At 36.3% G+C, this 14203-nt stretch overlaps 1 protein-coding gene across 1 annotated transcript in view; it reads right to left on the bottom strand.

Moving 5' to 3' along the window:
* MTTP (microsomal triglyceride transfer protein) overlaps positions 1-11403 on the bottom strand; it is a 44569-nt gene extending 33166 nt beyond the window's left edge. The window contains exons 1-3 of the mRNA XM_065877827.1: positions 11343-11403; positions 5457-5644; positions 3841-3984 (exon numbers count right to left, since the gene is read on the bottom strand). Coding sequence (XP_065733899.1) covers positions 3841-3984; positions 5457-5644; positions 11343-11403 — 393 coding nt within the window. The remainder of the gene's footprint in view (positions 1-3840; positions 3985-5456; positions 5645-11342) is intronic.
* Positions 11404-14203: the final 2800 nt, after the last annotated feature.

The following is a 14203-nucleotide window of genomic DNA, read 5'->3' as shown; positions in this document are numbered from 1 at the left end:
TAAGTTTTATTATATCCAGGCCATAAAGCTGATTACTTCATTCAGTTCTGAAATGAGCTCTGAACATCCAAGAGCACAGGACTCTTATCTAAATTCACAGTCTCCCAAACTGCCAGAGACCGGCAGCATCGTAGACTAGTCACAAACTAAGAGCTGAACCCAAGGAAACTAAACATAGAGGGAGAAGGGTGGGTTGTGGGAAAGGAGACTCAGTGCCTCTTCTGGGATAATTTTGAGGGCCAATCTCCCCTTGGAATCAGTAGGGATTATGCATTTCTTTTCCGTAGGAAAAAATTACTCCTATACATTCCCTTAATTTACACATTCGTTAAGAATAAGAGAAAGCGAATTTTCATTAACTGGTCAAAGAGCAAAAATAAACAAAAAGGATCTCAGCAAACAGAGATTAGTCATTTTATCTGGTCTACTTAGCTGAAGCTATGTCTCTTTCATATGTATCTAAGACAGAGCATAGCTAAGAAATGGTACATTGGAAAACAGACAAGTGAAGAAATATATAAAGAATTAGAAGGTTTTCAAGGTGCCACGTATCTTTTGGAGGTTCCGTGTGTGTACAGGAGCCACACTGCCAGATTCAGAGAGCAAATCAATGTCTAGGAACAACACAAAATAAGGGACAGACTCGGCAGCCACATGACTAATGTAATCAATACTGAGCCAAAACCAGAAATAGAAGTCTGGTAATATTCTAGTTAATTGGATTAGCATTCAACACTGTAACTTGAGGCATCTTTTGCATGTCAGTCTTAACCAGAAAACTGTCATATTTCCGACTTCATCTATGATTTGTAGATAAAATTAGAGTCATACCCAAACATTTAAGTAGGGGAGATAAGTAGGCATGGAAAAAAAATATGTGCAATAAATATGCATGTAAGTATTTCCATGAGATATCTTTTACAATGTAAATGTGGGAGCTTAAAACAGGGGGCTCTGGGAGGACAAAAATACATGCTGATGGGTATCCTTGAAATCACAGAAATTTCTTAAATTGAGCCTGGGATAGAAAATACTCTTTGAGAAAACAGCAGTACAGTCTTCCCTTTCATAATTTCGCTCATAGTAAAATGAAGTGATAGTTTAAATAATGATCTTTCTGACAGTGATGTGGCTAAAAAAGTCCAAGTGGCTTCTTAGTCTCCAGGGTCATGTTTTTTCCAACAAGTACTTTATTGTGTAATTGAAAGATACCACAATGTACTTTGACCTGTAGCTACAGTAAATCATCACAAGTAATAGCTCCTGTAGAAATGGCATGTTGGAGTCACTGAAATAATGATGTGGCAGCTCCATCCCAGCCTTTGAACAGGGAGGGCACTGAGTGCTTTTGTATGTGTAACAAAAGACTTTGTACTCAACCGCTACCCAAGGGGCTATAAAATAATTGGCTTGTCGTTAAGATTATAAATGCAATTAATAGTTTATAAATCAAGCATCTTGCCACATTGGAAGGCCAGAGATGAAAATAACAGTATTTCATGTTGTTAATAAAGTTGTGCTATATGAAAACCAAGTGAGTTAATAGACACAGTGAAGAATAAAAAAAAGACTACAAGGCAGCCTGACATTTTTTTTTCCCCAAGTGCATTCCAGCTCGAAAAGACAGTAAAATATAGAGGTTTCCAGCACAGAAACCTGTTTTAAATCCCAGCTCCACCACTTGCCAGTTGTGTGACCTTAGGCAAGTTTCTTTACTTCTCTTAACTTTGGTTTCCTCATCTATTACAAGAGGACCAAAAAGTAGCACCTGCTTCCTAGGGCTGTCATGAGGAAAAAGAGAGAATTCATGTAATGCCTTCAGTCAGTGCAGGCATTAAGCACTAAGTATGTTTTAGCTTTTTTTTTTTTTTTTTAAATTAATTAATTTATTTATTTTTGGCTGCATTGGGTCTTTGTTGCTGCGCACGGGCTTTCTCTAGTTGCAGCGAGCGGGGGCTACTCTTCGTTGTGGTGTGTGGGCTTCTCATTGTGGTGGCTTCTCTTGTTGCAGAGCACGGGCTCTAGGCACACAGGCTTCAGTAGTTGTGGCACGTGGGCCCAGTAATTATGGCTCGCAGGCTCTAGAGCACAGGCTCAGCAGTTGTGGCACATGGGCTTAGTTGCTCCGTGGCATGTGGGATCTTCCCGGACCAGGGCTCAAACCCGCGTGCCCTGCATTGGCAGGCAGATTCTTACCCACTGCGCCACCAGGGAAGTCCCTGTTTTAGCTTTTATTAAGCAAACAATAGGCACAGACTTCCTCAAAGTCTGACTCATTTTAGCCCCATATAACCTTATTTGTTCATTCCTTTAATTTACGAACATTTATTGAGTTCCCACTATGAACATGGTGCTGAATATACAAGATAAAGACACAACTGCCACCCAGGAGAAGCTTACTCTGAATGTAGATGGTAGACAAGTAAAGAGAGTATTACAATACACTGTGATAAATGCTTGGATAGAAATAAGCTCAGGGGAGTATGGGGTTTGGGAAAGGCTTTCAGAACACCAAGTTGGTCAGTGCAAGGCTTGGTTCTGGGTTGCTTTGAGGAGGAAGGGAGTAGAAGGGCTGGAATATCAAGAGGAACAGCAATTTTCTCCACCAAGACCCATAATCTAGCAATGAACACAAATGACCAAAAGGAAAGTAATGAGGGGCATGAGTGAGCTATAAAGTGCTAAGAGGGTTCTGAAGAGGGATGGTTATTTCCAGCTGGCTAGAAGGGTGGGAACTTTGTAAAAGAAAGGGTCTGCAAGCAAAGCCTGAAGCATGGTAAGTATTTTCACAAGTGAAGAAGGAAGAGAAGGATTCTTGAAATGGTGATTCATGTTTGGTTACAGGAGAGTGATGATATAATAATCCTTCTTGTGAGCCCCTTTTTAGTACTTTATTAAAAATGAGCATCATGAATAGCAAAATATTTCATGTCTGAAATTTATATTTTAAAGTATTTGTTTTCACTTTTAGTTTGAATCTAGAAATTTTGGATCTAGAGAAATTTTAGAGATTTGTAGTTTTAACTATAATGATCCCTTTCTGGTTTTCTACTTCAGTTCCTAAAAGTAAGCTTTCATCTTATACTAATATGTTTTTATACATGTCAGTATAACATCTATACTTTTCATAAACCCACATATGTAATACTTGATCATTCACAGATCAAAATTTCTTTTCAATTCCAAACATAGTAAGACCATTTTAATAGACTAGACTCAAACCGTAAGAAATGCAGTTACAGAATTTTCAGAGCAAATTTCCAATGTATATTATAGTGTCCATTCATTACTTTAACATATGAAATGCTTTTCAGTCGTAGCTATAAAATAATCTAAATGCTTTTCTAAAGAATCAACTCTATCTTAGAAATGCCATACCCCTTCAAAAGCTTCAATTTTGTACTTAATCCACTTATTGATTTCTTATGACAAGTTAATATCACTTATCTAAGTTAGATCATTTCATTCTCATAATTTGTCTACTTTCCTGAATTTATCCAATCATCTCTGATGACCTATTGTGTTACAATATCTTTTGAATTCTTCCTAATTTAATAAGGAATGTACCTTTTAATTATGTCTCTTACCAATAAACATATACTTCCTATATAAAGATTTTTCATAAAAATAGGGAACATAAATGGCTAGGAAATATAAGTGAATCCAATGCCTTGATTTACTTCTGAAACACTTAATTTGCAACTTCTGTTTATTAGTTCTTGAAAAATTCCATTTTCCATAAAAGTAGCAACACCATGATCACCTAAAATAATAACTACTGAAGGAGAGAAAAATATGAAGTTGGAAAAAACAACGTGAAACTCCAAGAATCACTTTTACCTTTCCATGGACTAGATGAAGGAGCACAGGTCTTTGTAGAGCTTCCAAGTTTTCCTTTCTTATGATTTGGGATGGCTTTTTTCCCTTGAAAATGCTCTTCTCTCCTCTCTGTTGATTCACATTTTCGACGTTTACATCTTTTATCTGGAATCATGGAAAGAAACCTATTAGAAAAACTTCCTATGTCTGTTTCCATCAGAGTCTCCTAGAAAATAAAATGGTAAAGCAATAAACAGGGTTGGCCATAATTTCTTCTGTCATTCTCAATTCATGATTCATAGGACCTAATTATCAACTTTAAAAGAATGGAGAAGGTATTAAAAATTAGATTTTTGAATTAGGTAAAAATACTGACATCAAGACAATCTGTGACTTCAACTCTACCTAATACTCTGTAATGGCCTATATGGGAAAAAAAATTTTTTTAAAGAGTGGATATATGTATAACTGATTCACTTTGCTGTACACCTGAAACTAATACAACATTGTAAATCAACTATACTCCAATAAAAGTTCTTAAAAATTAAAAAAAAAAAGAAATCTGTGACTTCAAGTCTACAATAATTGTGGCTAGAAGATAGCTCTTTTACGTCATTGTCACTCTCTTCATTTATTTTGAACTGCTGCTGTCTGCCTGCTCTCTTCACTTTCTGTACCATTTGTTTGAAAGGAGCCCTGCCCCACTGTACTTTATTTGTACATACAAAATTAAAATGAACAGTCTGATTACTGAACAAAGAGGTACAGAATGTTTTCTGCAAAATACTGTTCTATTGAGAAATGGCTTAGTGAGGTGGATGATAAAATTTTGATCCAACTTGGAAAACACACACAGCTATTAGAGACAACCAAAGAAGCAAAGATCACTTGATAAATGTATTGCAGTAACACCTCATTATAAAGTATATCAGTAACTACTTATCAGTGACAATGAAGCAAATCTTGGTCCTGTGTACCTGTTTCACACTGACTTGTAGAAGGAGAACTGACTATACTAGAGAAAGTATTGCCTTTAGGTCCTTGAAAAGCAAATGTGGACTCACCATATATTGAAACAGGAACAGGCCCCAGAGGCCATATAATTTGAATCTCTTTGTCAACACTTAACTCTAAAGCATCATAACTGACCAAACACTGCCATTCAGGGGAGCACCTCGTTCTGTCCTCAAGAAGAATGCAGAATAGGTTTACTCCCTCATTAGTAATTTTACCTGTTGGATCAAGGAACTCAGAAAAATTGGAAGGTCACAATTTATCTCCTTCAGTTAGAGTGGTCTCGATTGCTTTACACATAACATGGATTCTAGACTCCTTAGTTTCAGAACACTTCAAATGGATTCTAGTTTAATGTGCCTATTAGTATGACATATAGAACTGGACATCATACTTCAGTTACTCACCCGTATACACCTTCATTTGCCTGCTTCAACAATTTGGAAAGATCAGATCACTTTTGGTTAGCAAAAACTTCAAAACTGTATCTCTACTTATTTTAGTGATGGATAAAAAATTCAATGACTATATGACCAAGAGTACAGACAAGTGCTGTTGAATGGTACACGTCTCAAAGACTACTGACATCTAATCTTTGCATCTCTCTGGTAGAAAATGCCCACCATAATTTGGATCAGTTGGTCGTCATCACCATCAGGACTCCTCCACAGTAAGACAACATCCACATTGGATGAAATTCGGTAGCCCACGCTGTCTTGGAGGTTTCCTTTGCCCCGATCAAGAAAAACTTCAGTGGAGTACGTGAGTTTGTATAGTCGGTCATTATTTAATGAGAGACCAGTTGTGTGACCTGCATAAAGATAGTGACACAAGTCAAGTCTTAGTTGTAAAGCACCCATCAGGCCAGGGTCTGTGCTATCTAGCACAGTGGTACACAGTGGGAGCTTATGTTTGCTAATGGAAGTAAATTTTTGCTAAGTGAAACATGGTTCTACTTCTCCATCTGCTGAAATTATTGGCTTGAACAACAACAAAAACCACAACAAAGAAATAAGCTTCCATTTCAGAAAACCTTAGTTTGTATTCTTAATCAGTAATCAGATTATCTAAATATTGCCCTGGTTGAACTATAGAATATTTTTTAAAGAAATATCATTGTATTGCTTTAAATTATATGAATATGATTTCTTCCCTGCCCCCCACCCCAGCTTTACTGAGGTATAATGAATATGATTTCAAGTAGAGATGCAGCCAGAGATTGCTTTATAATTTAATAAAAAACATTTGTTATTAACATATCATTTAAATACAAGAGATCAAAGCCAAAGTAATTTTAGTAGTTAGAAAGCAGTCCCTTACATTGGATATTTTGAGTATTTAAATATCCCTCTAATGTACTTTATCCTATTAATTTAATTAGTAAACTTTTAGTATGAATGTACATTTCAAGGCTACACATATGTAAATTTAAATTAGCTATTCCTGAATAAAACGATGTTTTCCTACATAAAATCCTAGCACAGGCTTTAATCTGGCAGGGATAATTTAATGTCAAATAGTATACAAGTCAGTATTATGACCAAAAAAAATGATATATGGAGGAGTTCATACACTCTCCAAGTCAGTTTATCTTAACCCAAAGAAATGTAAAAGAGTAGGATCAAGTCTTTCCCAGAGATGACTTGCAGTTTATGGTCATACAAAGTCTTTGTATGTTTTCTATCCATAGCTCGCAGGAGATAGTAAAAAAACGACTTCAGTATACATTTTTCCTCAGTGCTAACAGGGTAGCATTGCCTTGTTAACTATATAGGGAACCATACCTTTTTTTTCCCTCAGGACATATGCACGTGGGAGAGGGACAGGAAAGGAGGTTGAGATGACTAGGACAGAAGTGAGGCAGCTGAGAAAGGAAGTGAAATTACTTGGAAAGCCAGAAATTAGAAAACCTCTGAAAAGTCTTTACTATTTAGTGTCTCTATCACCTACTGTGGTGCCTACTGCCCAGAGGAAAAAAAGGTCAAATACATTGTCTCTAATAAACTGTTCTAAGTGTTTTATACACATTAACTTATTAAATCTTCACAAAAACCTAATGGGGTGGGTACTATTATTAGCCTGATTTTATAGATGAAGAAATCGAGGGACAGAGAGATTATACAATTTGCCCAAGATCACCCAGGAAATCAGTGGCGGAGCCTCTAACACCCTGTCTGGATCTAGAGACCATGCTCTTACCTATACTATACACATAAAACCTTTAGGTTGAACTCTTCCATTCCTGGGGAGTGAGCTAGGAATTCATTCATTCATTCTTTCATTCAACAAGGATGTACTGAGCACCTACTGGGTAGTAGGCACTTTTCTAGGCTCTGGGGCTATACCAGTTAACAAGCAGACAAAATTTCTACCTTTGTGGAGTTTACCTTTAAATGAGGAAGGGATGGAAAATTTAAAAAGCAAGTACATAAACAAATTATAAAGTATGTTAGAAGTGCTAATGAAGAAAAATGAAACAGGAAAGGGAACTGGGATGTTAAGGGAAAGAGCTTTGTGAGAAGGTAATATTCTGGGCAGATACTTTAGGCTAGCCACATGGATATCTGTGGAAAGAGCATCCCCCTTCCCTCCTTCCCCACATTCCTACCCACCCCCCGCCCCTCCACAGAGGGAGTAACAAGTTCAAAGGCCCTGAGGAGAGTTCATGCAGGTGTAATGGAGGAACAGCAAGGAGGCCAAAGAGGCTGGGATTGGCTAAGTGAAAGACATAGCAGAAGGAGATGAGGTCAAATAGGTACCCATGGGTGGCTGGGAGACCTGGGGGACATTTGCATAGATTTAGAATTTGGTTGAGTGACACGAGGAGCCACTGGAGAGTTTCGCGTGGTGAAGTTATACATGATCTGACAAACCTTCAAGGAAAGGGAATAGGGCATTTAATAGGAATCAAGAAAAGCCAGTAGAAGGAAGTGTAGGAGAGGGTCTCCAAGTGTGTACACAAAAACAGGCTGTGTCCAAACACCAAGTCAGGCAGAACCTCAGGTATGAGATACAGAAGGCAGACAGAGTCAGGAGAAACCTTGCAGGAGGTGAAGCCTGGGACTCCCTCTAGCCTCCCTGATCTCCACCTCTTCTGCATTTTAACTGGGGACACTGCTACAGGGTCAAACACTGGCTTTCTGACCAGGAAGATATTTTGGTCAAAGAGGCCTTCTTTTTATGACACCTATCAAGTTCCACATAGGGCAAAAAGGAAATACATGTTGTCTTATCTAATCCTCACAGCAAGTCTGAAAGATAAGCAGTATATGGCAGCTGAAAAAAGCTGACTCCACATATAATCCAACATAGCAGATATAATGCAGAATTTGACATTGGAATATGCTAAAATTCAAGTTTTGTGGACTACCTGAAGGTGTCTTCTGATTAAAGTAGCTATGAAAAGTTTGCAGTAAAGTAGCCTCTCTTTAATGCCAAAGCTTTCCAAACTATCATGTTGTTCTTTTTTTTTTTTTCTTTTCTTTTACTTGACTGGTCAAAAGAATGTGAAAAGCGACAATATATATCAGTTCCTGACTATGATTTGGAAGTGATAAAGCACAGGAAAGACTGGGCTTTGTTCTCCTAGAACTTTTTCCTACCTCTTTCAACAGGAGATAAAGCCTACAATGGTTTAAGTAAGTGCTGACGGTGCTGAAGTTTTGTCCCTCTTATCCTTTCCTCTTTGATAATTATTGATATTTCTGTTTCTGTTATTCAGAGATCCGGCAATACTGGGCAGTGGGGGCATGTCCCATTTATACTGGTGACTAAATTTCTGTCTTAAGGTGTTGCTCTGTAGAGTATGCAGAATGGCAATTGGAACTGATGGTAGATTAAACGAGAAATCAATTTTAGCCCCAAAAGGAGTCAGTACCTCTTCAAGGTGCCCCTTCAAGTGAAACTTTTAGTCATGTAAAAGGAAGAAAACTCTTAATTTTGAACTTTTTAAGAAATATCTTCAAATATTCTTTAATTAAACTTAGATCAATATAATAGTTCATTGACTTAAGCAAAAAGACAAAATAGAGATAAGTTAATAAAGGTGAGGCTGGAAGAGACCTGCGTTGGTGATAAGGAAGATAGGTAATGGGATTTACGAATCCAGCAGAAGACTAGAAGGCCGGAAGTAAACGAGTAGGATGAAGGATAAGGGAGAAAATATGGAAGATGATTATTGTGAATGAACTGAAAAGCATGGTAGGGCCAGGGACTGAGAGAAAGACTGGGAGTGAAGGAACAGTTCAGGTAACAAGATTAAATAGAAAGTGTATGGGCAGGTTATCAAAAGGAAAAGCACTATAAAGAAAACCCAAAGAAGGCACTGAGAATGGACCCACCATTACAAAATGTGATTCAGAAAAGGTAGGGAAAACCTGAGTCTTCCAAACATTCAGTCAGCATATCTCTTCTAAATAGACCCTTTTCCATTCTAATTCTAAACCCCTCCTCCATCCTCTTTATGGTCCAACCTCTCTCAACATCCATCCAGATCTGGGGACTTGCTAAATAGTTGCATTGAGAACTAAATTTGAGATGAGTTTTGAAGTGATGCATAACATCCCAAAATTTATAATGGCCTGATTTTAAAGTAAACTCTTCACATGTAATTCGCTTATTAAATGGCAATCATTGCAAAGGGCAAGGAATCTATAATTAAACCATGGTACTATAATACAAAAAATTACCCTATCTGGGTAAGAGAGAGCTGTCAAGTCCTGTACTTTTTATTCATGGTATTTGGCATAAGCAGCTTATATCATGATGCTAATAATGCTTAAGCATTGGAGCCCTCACTTACCCAGGCTTCTTCCAAGATCTTGGAAGGGGACCCTAGCGTTGTGTACACACGCCATATCTTTTTTTCAGTAACATTTGCAAAAGTAGGATATTTTTGTAAAAAAGTAGATATTTTTTTCTCAAAGATGGAGCCTAAATTTCATAAGCTTCAGGTTCTAAAATCCTGGATTTGCCACTGAAATTACACACAAAAAACTGTAGCTATCTGTTAATGTTCTAAGTCATATTTCCCTGTATGTCACTGCTCTGTGTGTGTGTGTTTAAATCTTTAAAAATGCATGTATTTGAAAACATGAAGTTATCCAATGTTCTCATTTGTAGGACGGGGGGAAAAAAGAGAAGCCCACAATAACTACTATACCTCAATTATTTTTCTCAAAATAATCATGGTATTGGTTTGATCTCATGGTGTATGAATCATTCATATTTCCAATATTCAACAGTTTATTTGACAGATAATAAAATGTAAGCTCTCTATATAGCAATTCTCTGTCAGATATAATTTACAAACCTTTACTTTTTTCTCATTAAAATTTCTTTTCATCCAAGTAAGGACTATATCTTTAAATACTGAACATTTTAGAATCTGGTAAAAATATATATATATTATCTTTAGTTCAAGAACCTAAAGTGTGATTTGCTTAGGTGAAATAATTTAACCCCCCCGCCACCCTTTTATTGCTCCAATAGCAAAGATTGTCTCTTTTCCTCATGTGGAAATTTTCTGTGCAAAAAAATCTTGAGACAAACTTTACCTTATGAAAAAAAGCCATAGTTATCCCAAAAGGCTTTTAAAAGTTTACAGGTGAATTACTTTTTATCACTTACTACGAGTACACAGTTATTAAAATTGGACCCTATCATGCTAAGTCTTTTCTTAGGTCAGCTGGCTTTGACAGTGAGTCCTCTTAAAAGATTCTAAAAAGTGATGATTCTACAGGTGCAACATTGAGAAATTCAAGGCGCGCATAAACTAGCTGATTTAAAACAAGATTCCATATTAATACATTTCATACAGCTTTTTAAAGTCATTACTCAAAATGTTTGCTCTGAAAGTTATCAATTCATGTGTTTTTTAATCAATTTTATCTTAAAATAGAAACGATAATGAGCAACACTATTTTTCCAAAGATAAGTGTTACTTTTTAAATCTACGTCATGTAGTTTTATTTTCTGTAATTCACCAACTCTGATAGTCCTATCACTTCTGAATGGTAATGGAATTAAATACAGCCTTTACCATTTCATTCATAATCCTTTGGCAAGTCAAATGCCTTTTTCATTGGGTCTAATCCTTCTTGATATCACATTGCTAGGCAACTAGAAGGAAATTTAAGAACTGTTTTTTTTAAATCTACTTTTACAATTCAAATGAAGGAACTGCATTCATTGAGTGACCAACAGCAGCAGGTAACAATAGTTGGTGTCTTTTTTTCTCCCTTTTAAAAATAAACCATGAATGAGAGAATGAAGCAAGAAGCATGCTAGTCTGAGGGACTGAAACTAAAAGGAACCTTTGTTTTCTTTATGTAGGAATTTGAATTTGCTTTTCATTCCAACCCAGTCATGCCTTCACCAACATTCCAAAGTTACATGGTTTTGAAGATCGCTTAGTTTGGAATTCTTTCACTACACACACACGCACACACACACACTTTTCTCCCTCAACGATTAAAATTAAAGTTTAGCAGAAAGCAACACAAACTTACCTTTAACAGAAGCTGAATATGAGGAAATGAAGCAGAGGAAAAGCACAGCAAGAAGAATCATATTGACTAGCTACCCTCTAATGCATCCAGTTCCCAGCTAGGAGTCACTGAGAAGTGGACTCTTCCAATGGCAGCGAGGGAGTGACCCTCCTCAGAACCTGCAACAATAATGGTTATCTTTGGGGGAAAGGTCAGATTCCAAACTCCAAAATCAGGACCTAAGTTCACAGAAGGGCTCACTATTAATGATTAAACTTAGGTGGGCTGTAGTTTTCAGTCTCTCACTCTTTTTATTTTTTACTCAATAAGAAAAATCAAGAAAATTTCACTTTTGAGAACTAAACTAAACCAGTCTACCATCCTATAAATTTAAAAGTACTGAAGGGCATTCAAGGAAAACTGGTGGTGATACTTTTCTGCTCAGTACCTAATTATCATCATGCCTATAACATTAAATGCCTGTCTTCACATTTACCACTTTATGTGGGAGGGTGCTGAGGATTTGCAAACTCAGATAAATTTGGATTTTATTGTCTTGTATGGTCATCTGAATTTTTTTATACCATGTGTATGCTATTATTTAAAAAATCACTCTGAATTTTAGAATTTAAATTTAAAAATTTTAACTTGTACCACCACCAATCACTTCAAAATAATGTTAGATAAAACATTCAGTTCTGAAACCTAGATGGTTCTCCTTATGTGTGAATCAGCATTGTCTACCATTAACATACTAGCAGGCAATTGAGTTTATCATAGTAGACCTCTAGCTATATCTATGACAGGAAACATTTGTCTGAGTCCCCAGACTGGCTGGATGGAGTCCCCTGTGCTTTCTGAATCCCATTTCTAGGAAGAAACTCAGAGGGGGGATTCCAGCCCTTAACACTTTTACTACAGAAAATTAATTACGACACTTCTCTAAAGTGAATACTCTAGTATGGCTAAGGCCACATTAACTAAACTAACTCTGTCCTTGTAAACTTCTGCAAGAGAAACCTGATATGAATAAAACCTCCTAAAATGAGGTGGTTTGGGGGGGCACGTGGGGATGTTTTGGCAAAGGAAGGAATAAAGTGCTGGTGAAGGGCTTTTTGGAATGAACTTGAAAATACTTATGGCCGTGTTTAAGCATAAAATGGGCTCCTAAATCTACCCTCATCTCTCTCTAAACCCTTTTCTAGAATCCTAACCTTAAGCTTAAATCTTCTAGACAACTCAGGTAAAAGACAGTCAACTTTATAGACAGGGCCACAAAATGAAATCTAAAATTTTAAAATCTCACAGTTAAGCATATTTCCTCTCGAAATATATTTTTGTATAAAGAACTGAAATGTAAAAGTTATTTGTCATTATCATCTATTGAGATTAGAACTTCATTTCCTATCATGTTTTATATATAAATCATGACTAAAATACCTATATAAAAAGAAAATATTTGGTTATGACAATCACTTTACATATTATCCTGGGGTAAATAGAAAAGGCCATTCTTAGAAAAATAACTGTTGACGGGATATAAGTTTTTATGAATAGTAGGTATTATAAATACAAGATAATGTGAAAGTGCTTTATTGCTTTACATTTGAATAGATTTCTATGTATTCCCACAATTTCTGCATTATATACATAGTGACATGAAGCCACTATAGTCACTTAAACTTTACATACTTATTTATTTAAATTAAGGACTAGTTTGAATCTTACGAGAACTTTGTATTTCCATTTGAGGCTCACAGCTACATGTTTGTGGTTAGACTATGTGGTGCATGATACATGTCTATTCGGGTAAAGGACCGTTCATTGTCAGGTGTTTACCAGCATCCAACCAATAAAAGGCATATCACTATTGCCTAAAAAATCTGTTTCATTGAGCATTTGCTTTTCACTAGAAAGCTCCTATGAGTCACTGTATTAAGTAGTCATTTCAACATAGGGTGTTCAAATAAGGCTGCTTCTCTTGGTAATAAAAACCATCATCCTTTTATATTTTGCTTGTAACTTTTTACAAAGACATTTGAAAGACTTCTTAAGATTGTTTCACAGAGATGAAATAAGAATGCCAAAGTCTTCACATTCAGTGAATTCTGGGTACCAAAGGAGAGGCATTCTCCTCTGTTGCGCTGTTGATCAAGCAGAGCAAACATTGTACAATATATGTGGGAGATACCTCCAGACCTCATCACAAGTAAATCAGCTATTTACATGGTATGTGAAGCAGGACAGAAGCACAGCACGATACAAAAATAAGAGCTGCCATCTTTGGAACAATTACTATGTACAATACACTATGCTAAGCACTGAACATTTTGTAGTATATCCTAACAACAATCATTTCACACGTTAGCAAAATGATATTCAGATTTATTTAGTAAAATGATTTAGGGACCATAGAAAAACAAGCCTTGAGACCTAGATCCAATACTCTCCTTAAAAAACATTAGAGATAGGAGGTAGAAAGAATTGATTTCTTATGGATGACATAGAATTATTAATTGGGGCTCTCTTTTAGTAAGTTCATCACACTTTTGTATGGAGGCTAAAAGAGCACCTGATTGCTGTTGTTAGATGTTCCAGGCTGAACAAATTGTTCCAGGGGAAAAAATTGATCTGTGCTAGCCAGGTCAAAATCAAATAATAGATTTTAAAACAATGCTATTGCAATGAAATTCTGTTGGTAAGTACATGACACTGTGGAATATTTGCTATACTACTATTTTGCAGTGATAATAAGAGACTATGAAATAAAGACAGCTGACTGATTCCAAAGTACAATAGTGTTTCTGTCGAGTATCAGAGGTTGTTAGGAGTTAACTCATTTCCTAGATTAGAAGATAAATGAACTTCACCCCACTAAAGGT

This window comes from Phocoena phocoena, chromosome 5 (assembly GCF_963924675.1).
Source record: "Phocoena phocoena chromosome 5, mPhoPho1.1, whole genome shotgun sequence".
NCBI lineage: Eukaryota > Metazoa > Chordata > Mammalia > Artiodactyla > Phocoenidae > Phocoena > Phocoena phocoena.
The sequence above is the reverse complement of the archived record's forward strand: the minus strand, read 5'-3'. Positions and strand labels throughout refer to the sequence as shown.